Source organism: Pleurodeles waltl, chromosome 1_2 (genome assembly GCF_031143425.1).
Source record: "Pleurodeles waltl isolate 20211129_DDA chromosome 1_2, aPleWal1.hap1.20221129, whole genome shotgun sequence".
NCBI classification, from domain to species: domain Eukaryota; kingdom Metazoa; phylum Chordata; class Amphibia; order Caudata; family Salamandridae; genus Pleurodeles; species Pleurodeles waltl.
The window spans coordinates 1,343,230,354-1,343,243,398 of NC_090437.1; the positions used below are offsets into that span (position 1 = coordinate 1,343,230,354).

A 13,045-nucleotide genomic window follows, 5' to 3' on the forward strand; every position below is an offset into this window, starting at 1 on the left:
GTGCTGTGGGACTCCTGTGCATGCTGCAGTCCACCAGGTCTCTCCTGATCCCAGACAGCACCATTTTCTGCTAACCGCAAGCTTTGCATGTGCCAAGGCTTGTTGGCAGAATCCAGCAACGCAAACAAGACTACAGTCTTCCATCCGGCGTGGGACATCATCTGCACCAACCAGGAGCCTGCATCCATCTTCTTGGGTGCAATACTGACTATTGTTCCTCACCGGTAGTTATTCTTTTGCACCTTCATTCGGGTTAGCAGGGGCTCCTGTTCTCCCTAGACTCTTCTGTGCTTCTTGGACTTGGTCGTCTTCTTCCACGGGTCTTCAGGTCCAGGAATCCACTGTTGGTGTCTTGCAGTCTCTTCTGGTTCTTACATTATCTTCTTTCTCGTGTTCTAGTGTGATCTAGGAAAGTTACTTTGATTTACTCCTGCTTTCCTGGGCCCTGGGGTGGGTTTTATTACTTGCCTATGGTGTTTTCGAATACTCCCAGTGCCCCTCTACACACTACACTTGCCTAGGTGGGAAACCGCCATTAACATTCCACTTTCTCAGTGTATGGTTTGTGTTCCCCCAAGACCCATTTCTAACTATTGTGATTTTCACTAGTTGCACTGTTTTGGTTTTTACACCTGATTTTGCATACTAGTGTATATATTTTGTATATTACTTACCTCCTAAGGGAGTATAGTCTCTATGGTATTTTTGGCATTTGTGTCGGCAAAATAAAGTACCTTTATTTTTGTAAAACTTAGTATTTTCTTTCATGTGTGTAAGTACTGTGTGAGTACAGTGGCATTGCAAGAGCTTTGCATGTCTCCTAGATAAGCCTTGGCTGCTCATCCACAGCTACCCCCAGACAGCCTGGCTTCTAGACACTGACTACATTTCACTAATAAGGGATAACTGGACCTGGTATAAGGTGTAAGTACCTTAGGTGCTCACCACACACCAGGCCAGCCTCCCTCAATATCTTTCTAAGGCAGTACAAGTCTTTGGGAAATAATGCTTGTCCAATTTTTTAATGCACACTTCACATTCATTCAAGTTTGTGGCACATTTGTATCTTCATCCGTGTGAGGTATGGTAGGTCTTTGAAAGATCTTGCCCTTCAGGACCAAGACAATGAACTAGCATAGAAGAATTTTCTGTGATCAGATGTGTACCAGATACCTGTGAATAATCCAAGAAAACTTTTTTTCAACTTTGGAGACTTTAGTATCGGCTCACCTGGAAAAGACCTTTAGTGGAAAGGGAAAAATAATGCACATAAGAAACAAAAATGCACAAAGCTGAGGTAGGGCCAGTAGGTACCAGTTCAGTATGTAGGTTCTACAGGTCTCCATGGTGACCCGGAAGTTATTTCCTGAGAAGATGTAGAAACGACAAAGTGTGCCGGATGTGAAAGAGAGAAGTTAGTGAGGAGACGCTGCAGATTGGGGGCCACCTTTGAAGCAGGTGAGGTTCCAGGCAAAACATTTTCTAGGCCTTTCCTCCCCTCCCAGAAAGGTGTGAAATTGTTCATGGAGTGCGCAACCAATCAATGCTTGCTGATCGCCAGGCTGGAGGAGGCGCGATCCATGTGACCAGTGTCTGAGCCAATATTGACTGAAGGCTCCGCCCTGGAGGTTTGCACTCGTCAGCCGTGAGCTGATAGGATGGCAGCATGAATGACGCTGTGCACATGTGAGCTCTGGGATGTTTTGACCATAAGCTCGAAGGGACGTCATCAGGTGAAGTTCAATAAGTGCGAGATACAGACACTGGCTTGCGTTGCCAGACGGTCACTTCTTTTGACCCTCCAGCTGCCCAAGTCTCTCAACCATATCCATGAGGCTATTTTGCGTGGCTTTTCATGGTCTCATAAATATGGACTAAGACAAAGCAACGCAAGTCGCTGTTTGCCTTACTCTGCGTTAAGGAGGCATTCCATGGGTGCTGTTGTGGGTGTTCCCACGCAACACCAATGAATTCTGACGCTGCCCCAGTTTTACCTAATCACGTAAACCTGGGTTAGCACCAAAAGCTTACGCCTCCCCAGAACAGGCGTAACACAGAGGAAAATCTTTATTTCTCTTAGTTTTTTTCTCTTTCCATGTGCCCTGCATTCTGCAGCACACATATAAAGCAAAAAACACCTCGGGATAGCACCATAGTGCAAAGGTGCTTGCAAGGGTGCTAAATATGGTGCATTCCTCCCCTTGCACTTTGGCGTAAGTGCAAAAAGGTGACTTGCGGTGCTGCCCTAATCCAATTCCCCATAAATAAGCCCTGAAATGAGCAGGCAATGCAAAGTAATTGGGAGCAGGGAAGCCTCAATTAAAAAACCTGTGGGCTGAGAGCATCAAGGGCAATAACCCCAGCTAGTTGCTGAGGACAGCGCCTTGAATAAATAGGATAGTCACACAATATTTGAAGAGAGAATAAATTGTTGATAAGTGATGAAGTCTAGTCAGAACGTGAATAAATCACAGGTTCTTCGCCTCGTCGCCAGTCGTGAAGTCCAACGAGTACCCAGAACAGAATCCACAGGTGATGAAGGTTCAGATAAGTTTATTACACCAAAAGGCCTCCATCAAGTTCCTCATCCCAGCGTCTTCCTCAAAGCTCCTCCCTCCAGAACCCTTTGTTCATCTGTATCAAAGCATCAGGCAGATCCTACGAGGCACAGCTCGAGCACTGACCAAGGGTCCCACAGCACCCTCTCTGTGGGGAGTCGAGAAGGAAACTAGCAGGACCTTCTTTGCATCACTGACAGCAGCTGAGAAAATACTTCACCTAAAGCTTTCTCACAGTTTATCCATGCTGTAACTGCACCTGTACAATATTGCTTTTGTGTACAGGCTGCCTCCTCACTTAATGCTGACCACAAACCTGTGTCAGGCTACTTTCTGCTGAAACTGACCATAAAACACACAGATGCTGAAAGAATGATCATTCCCCGTGTAAGTGCTGCTTGTCCTACTCCTTCGCTGTGTTCCATGGTCAGAGGCAGCACCAGGAGGCCACCCGTGGCAGTGGAGCACACGTTTTGTCTGAACATAAGAGGGCAGTGAGAGGTAAAGAAGGGTGATCTGCACTTACAAAGAACTCTAGCACAGCACTCATGGTATCACCAGGGCTTTCAGAAGGACCAGACATTTATTTGTGTATGTGCAAGATTTGTGGTGAACTCTGGTACACAAGTAATTACCCAATGAGCACAAGAATTGAGCATGAGTGGCACACCGCCGAAGAGATCCGGCACTGGGAGGTGTTAGGTGTGAGAAGAAGTCTGAGCCAACAGTGGTGTCCACCCTGAGAGATTGCAAACCATTCTGGGAGGGCATTGTATGAGCAACGACAGGGACTGAGGACAATCTGTGTTCATAGGATCACCAGAGGCAACATGTCCTCCAGGAACACGTTCAGCGATACAGCCATAAGAGCGATACATGGTTGAGAGCACGTGTGTCAGCCAATTTGAATGAAGAGACCCTGTTCCAGTGATAGGGAGCGAGATAGGAGGATGCTCAACCTTTGTGATGTATTGATGCGTTGAGGGCGTAGAAGAAGTTGATTTTTGGACCTTAGGTTTCTACCAGGCTGGGAGAGGGTGAGTCTGTCCTGCAGGTATTTAGGGCTTTTGCCAGACAATGTGTCAGCAGAGTAATGTAAACATTGCTCTTTTCCTGATTGGCAGCCAGTGCAGGCCTCTAAGAATAGGGGCTGATGGACTGGGAGGAGACGGTGTATTGACCAGATGGGCTGCAGTGTTTTCAATAGTAGAGCTTCATCAGAAGCTAAGATTAAAGCGTTATCATTATCAAGACAGCTAATTATTAGTGCCTGAGTCTTGTGAAACCTCAGAGGAAGTGTAGGAGGCTGGACTGGCTTGTAGTGAGTACCAAGGGGTACTTACACCTTGCACCAGGCCCAGTTATCCCTTATTAGTGAATAGGGTGTCTAGCAGCATAGACTGATAGATAATGGTAGCTTAGCAGAGCAGCTTAGGCTGAACTAGGAGACGAGTGAAGCTACTACAGTACCATAAGTGTCACTTGCACAATATCATAAGAAAACACAATACACAGTTATACTAAAAATAAAGGTACTTTATTTTTATGACAATATGCCAAAGTATCTTAGAGTGTACCCTCAGTGAGAGGATAGGAAATATACACAAGATATATGTACACAATACCAAAAATATGCAGTATAGTCTTAGAAAACAGTGCAAACAATGTATAGTTACAATAGGATGCAATGGGGAAACATAGGGATAGGGTCAACACAAACCATATACTCCAAAAGTGGAATGCGAACCACGAATGGACCCCAAACCTATGTGACCTTGTAGAGGGTCGCTGGGACTATTAGAAAATAGTGAGAGTTAGAAAAATAACCCTCCCCAAGACCCTGAAAAGTGAGTGCAAAGTGCACTAAAGTTCCCCTAAGGACAAAGTAGTCGTGTTAGAGGAATAATGCAGGAAAGACACAAACCAGCAATGCAACAACTGTGGATTTCCAATCTAGGGTACCTGTGGAACAAGGGGACCAAGTCCAAAAGTCACGACCAAGTCGAGAGTGGGCAGATGCCCAGGAAATGCCAGCTGTGGGTGCAAAGAAGCTGCTACTGGACAGTAGAAGCTGAGGATTCTGCAGGAACGACAAGGGCTAGAAACTTCTCCTTTGGAGTATGGATGCCCCACGCCGTGGAAAGTCGTGCAGAAGTGTTTTTCTGAAGAAAGACCACAAACAAGCCTTGCTAGCTGCAAGTCATGTGGTTAGAGTTTTTGGATGCTGCTGTGGCCCAGGAGGGACCAGGATGTCGCCAATTATGTCAGGGGACAGAGGGGGTGCACAGCAGGACGAGGAGCTCTCTCAGAAGCAGGCAGCACCCGCAAAAGTGCCGGAACAGGCACTACAAAGTGGAGTGAAACGGTGCTCACCCGAAGTTGCACAAAGGAGTCCCACGCCGCCGAAGGACAACTCAGGAGGTCGTGCAATGCAGGTTAGAGTGCCGTGGACCCAGGCTTGGCTGTGCACAAAGGATTCCCTCGGAAAGTGCACAGGAGCCGGAGTAGCTGCAAAAGACGCTGTTCCCAGCAATGCAGTCTGGCGTGGGGAGGCAAGGACTTACCTCCACCAAACTTGGACTGAAGAGTCACTGGACTGTGGGAGTCACTTGGACAGAGTTGCTGGATTCAAGGGACCTCGCTCGTTGTGCTGAGAGGAGACCCAGGGGACCGGTGATGCAGTTCTTTGGTGCCTGCGGTTGCAGGGGGAAGATTCCGTCGACCCACGGGAGATTTCTTCGGAGCTTCTAGTGCAGAGAGGAGGCAGACTACCCCACAGCATGCACCACCAGGAAAACAGTCGAGAAGGCGGCAGGATCAGCGTTACAGAGTTGCAGTAGTCGTCTTCGCTACTTTGTTGCAGTTTTGCAGGCTTCCAGCTTGGTCAGCAGTCGATTCCTTGGCAGAAGGTGAAGAGAGAGATGCAGAGGAACTCTGATGAGCTCTTGCATTCGTTATCTAAGGAAATCCCCAAAGCAGAGACCCTAAATAGCCAGAAAAGAGGGTTTGGCTACTTAGGAGAGAAGGTAGGCTAGCAACACCTGAAGGAGCCTATCAGAAGGAGTCTCTGACGTCACCTGCTGGCCCTGGCCACTCAGAGCAGTCCAGTGTGCCAGCAGCACCTCTGTTCACAAGATGGCAGAGGTCTGGAGCACACTGGAGGGGCTCTGGGCACCTCCCAGGGGAGGTGCAGGTCAGGGGAGTGGTCACTCCCCTTTCCTTTGTCCAGTTTCACGCCAGAGCAGGGCTGAGGGGTCCCTGAACCGGTGTAGACTGGCTTATGCAGAAATGGGCACCATCTGTGCCCATGAAAGCATTTCCAGAGGCTGGGGGAGGCTACTCCTCCCCTGCCTGAACACCTTTTTCCAAAGGGAGAGGGTGTAACACCCTCTCTCTGAGGAAGTTCTTTGTTCTGCCTTCCTGGGCCAAACCTGGCTGGACCCCAGGAGGGCAGAAACCTGTCTGAGGGGTTGGCAGCAGCAGCAGCTGCAGTGAAACCCCTGAAAAGGCAGTTTGGCAGTACCCGGGTCTGTGCTACAGACCAGTGGGATCATGTGATTGTACCAACAATGCCAGGATGGCATAGAGGGGGCAATTCCATGATCTTAGACATGTTACATGGCCATATTCGGAGTTACCATTGTGAAGCTACACATAGGTAGTGACCTATATGTAGTGCACTTGTGTAATGGTGTCCCCGCACTCACAAAGTCCGGGGAATTGGCCCTGAACAATGTGGGGGCACCTTGGCTAGTGCCAGGGTGCCCTCACACTAAGTAACTTAGCACCCAACCTTTACCAGGTAAAGGTTAGACATATAGGTGACTTATAAGTTACTTAAGTGCAGTGTAAAATGGCTGTGAGATAACATGGACGTTATTTCACTCAGGCTGCAGTGGCAGGCCTGTGTAAGATTTGTCAGAGCTCCCTATGGGTGGCAAAAGAAATGCTGCAGCCCATAGGGATCTCCTGGAACCCCAATACCCTGGGTACCTCAGTACCATATACTAGGGGATTATAAGGGTGTTCCAGTATGCCAATGTAAATTGGTAAAATTGGTCACTAGCCTGTTAGTGACAATTTGTAAAGAGAGAGCATAACCACTGAGGTTCTGGTTAGCAGAGCCTCAGTGAGACAGTTAGGCATCACACAGGGAACACATACCTATAGGTCACAAACTTATGAGCACTGGGGTCCTGACTAGCAGGGTCCCAGTGACACATAACAAACATACTGAAAACATAGGGTTTTCACTATGAGCACTGGGCCCTGGCAAGCAGGATCCTAGTGAGACAGTGAAAACACCCTGACATACACTCACAAACAGGCCAAAAGTGGGGGTAACAAAGCTAGAAAGAGGCTACTTTTTCACAGGAAGCCACTGAAAGATGTTTCTGAGAAGGCACAAGATTTAGAAGCAAGTGCTGCAGGTAGACCTCATTTGCTCATTCATTGACAACTTGTCACACATTGGTGTGCATAAGTTTCTGGTTGTTTTGCTGGGAGATGGAGCAGAGACAAGGTCTGGTGGCCACCAGTCCTCCGACCCGAGAAGCTGAGCATTGCCAAAAAGGAGACTCACGGTCTTATCTCCATTTAACTGAAGGCAATTAAGAGATATCTATGTGGTAATTTTCCTCATGCAGACTGCAAATCATTGTTTGACCTTCTCAGTGTTCTGCCCAAAGGAAATTACTAATAGGGTGGCCTCTGCATAAGATAGAATCTCAAAACCACAAGATGTAAGTATCTGGGCAAGAGGAAGGACATAGATGTGAAACAGCATGGGAATTAAGGATGATCCCTGAGGAACCCCCTTGCCCAGGGAGAGGGATTTGGAATGGGAAGTGTCCATGGAGACTCTTTAGACCCTATTACTTAGGATGTCCTTGAACCAGTCAAGGGGCGGTGCCCTGAATACCTATTTCAGAAAGGTCAAGCAGAACCATCATGGCTGGATTTCCAGCATCCAAAGATAGTCTGATTGTACCTACTATCGCCAATAAAGCTGTTTCAGTACCATGGAAGTATCTGAATCCCGACTGAGAAGTGTCAAGCAGGCCGTGTTTCTCCAAAAAGGAGGAGAACTGCATATTGACACAGGGGTCCAGGACCTTACCCACCGGAGGAAGGAGAGATGGAGGGCGGTAGATGGCTGGCTCCATAGGATCAGCGTTAGCCTTTTATAGAACAGGTGTAACGTGTGCTTGATGTTGACTCCATCTTGTGAGTACACTGTGTAATACTCATTATTTTTATGGTATATCTATAAAAGTGTAGCTGTTAGGACATCCTTGTTCCACGTCCGAGAAGCTGTGAGCATCAAACAAGTAAACAAATTCTCCTTTGGTCATTAACATTTTTACACAACTCATTGTCCTCTTGACTGATATCCTTCTGATAACCATTTGTGATGCCCAGTTTACAAGCTTGTTGTAATTTGGTCTTGATTTTAATCGTGTCAATTACAATTAAATTAATTTAATGATTTTACTGAAAGTGGCACTCGTGACCTGCTTGAGTGTGATTCACTCAGTCGCCTAAGGTATGTTTGTACTTCCAAGTGCTTTGCTCTCCATGGGAATTTCTGAGACAGCCCTGGGTGGTGTGAGATGTCACTGTCTACAGAGGACCCAGAGTTCATGATGGGCTTCTATGCCCCCCGTGGCAGCCCAACATCTCTCCGTCAAAGACAGATACTGGCTAACACCATATGTATGAGCGAGCTAACAGCTGTTCTAAAAAGAAGGGAACATGGGGTTGGGAACGCTGCGTGACACAAAGCTCCTTCCTTGTTTCATGCTGGTGATGTGTCATCTCCTACAGAAAACAGCATCTCTACTGGTAGGACTCTGAAAAGCCCCAAGAGAAGGGGTAAACCACTAAAACATTCATATAACTATGTCCTACAGAACATACCAAATGAGGAAATGTTTGGCAACTCAAAGTGCTTTACCATTACTCATGGGATACCCCATGATCTGTGGGATGCAGGGATTATGTCACCCCTGTAATATGCTTATAAAGAAGAGTCCAAGATTTTGGAAGTTTTTTATCTAGAAACACAAGTTTAAACATCAATAATGAAATGACTGTTAATTCTTACAGCACAAAGTACTTCTGTAGGGCCTCACCAATACTACCAGCATTTTGTTATATGGCTATATCATGCTTTATTTTAATGTTCCAGCCTTGAGGAAGTCCAGTTTGGACGAAACACGTGCCCAGAACCCTCCCTAAACGCTTACCTAGATGGACCACGTACCCCGGCTGCACCCAAGACCTTGCGATGGACAGACTTACCCGTGTGCCCGTTGTTGTTCAGCCGGAGGGTCTGCTCTGCGGTTAGGTTGTACCCTTGGAGAACGATAGGCAGCAGTGCAGGGTCAAAGGTTGTGCTGGAAGTGTTGATGTTGATGGGGGACTGGGCTTTACCCCCACAATCCGCAAAGTCTTCATCCCACACTGTCTTCTCTGTACAAGGAAAGGAAAAGAGAGGGTTCAACTGAACACAAGAATGAAAAGACACATTGCAAGGGATGTTCTGCGGCTTTAGCCTTGAAGAGAAGGTCAAGAAACAATCAGAGAAAGAGAGGAACAGATGGGACTAGAAATCAGGAGAAGGGGTAGGTAGGTAGGGCGTGATAAGTGGAGAAGTGTGGCACAATGGTTAGAGAGGCAGAGATCTGGCCCGGGACCAGGGTTCAATTCCCCCCTAGGTGGGCCTTGGGCTCAATTCCCTTAGACCAGATAATTCTCGCCTAGGTGCCTAATCTAATTAATAGGTCCCACTCTGTAACTCTGGGCAATAGCTTGCTTAATCTCCACAATGGCCCTCACAGCGCTTTGATGCCTGGCTTCACCCTGGGGCTGGTCAGGAGTGGGCGCCTCACAGGGAAAAGCCAGGAGGGGTTCCACAGTGGTATGCGTACAGTGCCTTGAGACTGTAATGGGTGAGTAGTGTGCTATACAAGTGCGAAGTTTACAGTTTAACTCTGGAAGAGGGAGCTAGAGGGTATGCTCACTACGTGATTGGATCTACAGGACACCTGACCTCCCAACTAGCACATCCCCGGCAGCTCTCTCATTGTTTTTGGCCTGATTTAGAACTTGGCGAACGGGTTCCTCCATCACAACGGTGACTGATATCCTGTCCACCGCAATATAAATCCCATAGGAAAGAATGGGATTTAGAGTTCGGCGGACGGGATGTTAGTCCCCGATGTGACAGAGTAACCCACCCCGAGTTCTGAATCAGGCCTTTATGTTTTATTGAGTTACCTACTTATGATCAGATAATGCGATATATTAAAAAGCGAGAGCTTCAGCAGCAACGGGTCCAGATGGAGACCCTATTTTGGTCTTAAAAACTAAGAAAGAAGTGTGGGCCAGTTGTCCCGTTCTTTATTTTAAATGTTGTTCTTAGACGGGCCGGAGGGGGCGCTTTATCGTCCCTATGCACAGGAAAGGAAGTAAACTGTTGCCTTTGAGTTATTGGCAAATCTCGCTGCGGGACACAGTGGGGAAGATGTTTGCAATGAGCATCTTATAACGTGCAGTCCTGGGTGCAGGAAGCAAACATTATTCCTCCGAAGGAGTAGGGTTTAGAGTAAACGGGACGGTCATTGCCAATTTAGTAGTGCTACAAAGTTTATTAGGCGAGTCTGTTGTAAGAAACAAGTCAAGGATGGACTGGGGTGTGACCCGAGTAATTACCAGTAGCTGAGATGAATTATTTCAAGCATTCCATCCAGCAGTTTTTGGATAGTTTCATGTGTGGTCCTAAGTGGGACAGGTATGTCCAGATGTGGGTCCCATGCACCCCGTGCCATTGGAGCCAAGCTATACCCGGCTAATGAGCCCATAACTAGCACAAAACCGGCCCCAGGATGCTTGTTTCAGCCCAGGGAGGACCCGGCCTGGCAGTCCGAGCTGGACTGTTCCCATGGGGAGCAGGGTCAAGACTGATTTGCATATGGCTGGGTCCAAACTGGAATGGCATGGGCAGCAAAAAAACTATGGATTATACCCAGATCTGTGACTGGGGGTGAGTGTTTGCATTGTTCAGCACTCCGTCCATCATCCTTTTGTGTTGCTAAATTTGCCCTATTTGGGAAGGCTATGCCGAGACATGCGTCCCTTGCTCGCTGTGCCACGGGATTTGATCTAGCCTGGCTGATGAAGGGTGAAACCCTAAACTGGTCCTAGGATGCTTGTTTCCAGTCCAGAGAGGGCCTGACAGTTCGGACTGGATGATTCCCTTGGGGAGCAGGGTCACGACTGATTTGCATATGGCTGGGTCTAAACTGGGGTGGCGTGGTGAGTAAAAGAAGATCTGGGGGTGAGTGTTTGCATTTTTCAGCACTCCGTCCATCATCCTTTTGTGTTGCTTAAGTTGCCCTAAGTGGCCAGGCTATGCCCAGACGTGGGTCCCGTGCTCACTGTGCCACTGGATTTGATCTAGACTGGGTGATGAAGGGTGGTACCCCTAAACCGGTCCCAGGATGCTTGTTTCCAGTCCAGAGAGGGCCTGACAGTTCGGACTGGATGGTTCCCATGGTGAGCAGGGTCACGACTGATTTGCATATGGCTGGGTCTAAACTGGGGTGGTTTGGTGGAAGAAAAAGGATGGATTTGGAGACCCCAAGAGATTATCAGTGTCTGAGATTAAATCAAGCATCCATCAATCACTTTTTGTATACTTAGTATGTTCACATGTGGCAGGTCAGAGAAATAATTAACCCAATATTAGAATACAGAGCACCAGTATCTCCTCCCAGCAACAATCAGGGGTGTGGCCTGGTCAGTAAGATTGGGGGTGTGGGAGCTTCATGTTTTTCAACAAATACCCCGAGCAGGGCACGTGGAAAGGGCTAAAGGGGCGGCGGCGAGCGAGGCCGTGGGCAGGCAGGGGAGGAGTGAGAAACACAACGGCCCATATTTATACTTTTTGACGCAAAACTTCGCTAACGCAGTTTTGCGTAAAAAAAATTAGCGCCGGCTAACGCCATTCTGAAGCACCATGCGGGCGCCGTATTTATTGAATGGCGTTAGCCGGCGTTAGCCGACCGGCGCTGCCTGGTGTGCGTCAAAAAAAACGACGTACACCAGGCAGCGCCGGCGTAGGGAAAAATGGCGTTTGGGCGTCCAAAAATGGGGCAAGTCAGGCTGAGGCAAAAAAATCGCCTCAACCCGATTTGCGCCATTTTTTTTTGGCGCCCAGACGCCATTAACATGACTCCTGTCTTAGCAAAGACAGGAGTCATGCCCCCTTGCCCAATGGCCATGCCCAGGGGACTTATGTCCCCTGGGCATGGTCATTGGGCATAGTGGCATGTAGGGGGGCACAAATCGGGCCCCCCTATGCCACCAAAAAAATAAAAAAAAAATACTTACCCCAACTTACCTTTTCTTCCCTGGGATGGGTCCCTCCATCCTTGGGCGTCCTCCTGGGGTGGGCAAGGGTGGCAGGGGGTGTCCCTGGGGGCAGGGGAGGGCACCTCTGTGCTCATTCTGAGCCCACAGGTCCCTTAACGCCTGCCCTGACCCAGGCGTTAAAAAGAGGCGCAAATGCGGGTTTTTTTGACCCGCCCACTCCCGGGTGTCATTTTTGCCCAGGAGTATAAATCCGACGCATATGCCTCGGAGTCATTTTTTTAGACGGGAATGCCTACCTTGCATCTCATTAACGCAAGGAAGGTGTTCACGCCACAAAATGACGCAAACTCCATGAACTTTGGCGCTAGACGCGTCTAACGCCAAAGTATAAATATGGAGTTAGTTTTGCGTCGAAAAAAACGACGCAAATTCGGCGCAAACGGAGAATAAATATGCCCCAATATTTTCTGAAATAACCAACATTCTTCAGAGTTCGGAAGCAGGAGGGAGAGTGCTTGTGCGCGTCCTTCTTTATGTAAAATGTCCTGGTGAAACCGACTGAGCGCTGCACCCAACTATGAGCCAGAAAATACATGTATTAGGGGTGTGGTACCCCCAAACACCCCCTTAAGCGCCGCTGATGCAGAATATTATGTCTAACAAGAAAATATGGCAGGAGAAAAACACCTGGAGGCACAGCAGGTAAATATATGCAGGGGGCAGTGCCTGGCAGCGCCCCAGGGGGAGGCAGTGCCTGTCTGACAGCGCCACGGGGGAGGCAGTGCCTGTCTGACAGCGCCCCAGGGGGCGCAGTGCCTGTCTGACAGAGCGCCCCAGGGGGAGGCAGTGCCTGTCTGACAGCGCCCCAGAGGGGCGGCGGTGCCTGTCTGACACAGCGCCACATGGTGCGGCAGTGCCTGTCTGAGAGTGCTCCAGAGGGGCGGCGGTGCCTGTTTGACACAGCGCCCCAGAGGGAGGCAGTGCCTGTCTCACACAGCGCCCCAGGGGGCGGCAGTGCCTGTCTCACACAGCGCCCCAGGGCGCAGCAGTGCATGTCTCACACAGCGCCCCAGGGGGCAGCAGTGCCTGTCTCACACAGCGCCCCGGGG

General features: G+C 48.8%; 1 protein-coding gene across 3 annotated transcripts in view; it reads right to left on the reverse strand.

Moving 5' to 3' along the window:
• The window catches only part of CA9 (carbonic anhydrase 9), a 324,823-nt gene that overhangs the window by 104,473 nt on the left and 207,305 nt on the right, over positions 1 to 13,045 (reverse strand). For all 3 annotated transcript variants that reach the window (XM_069205726.1, XM_069205727.1, XM_069205728.1), the window contains exon 3: positions 8,862 to 9,032. In XM_069205726.1, the coding sequence (XP_069061827.1) occupies positions 8,862 to 9,032 (171 nt within the window). The remainder of the gene's footprint in view (positions 1 to 8,861; positions 9,033 to 13,045) is intronic.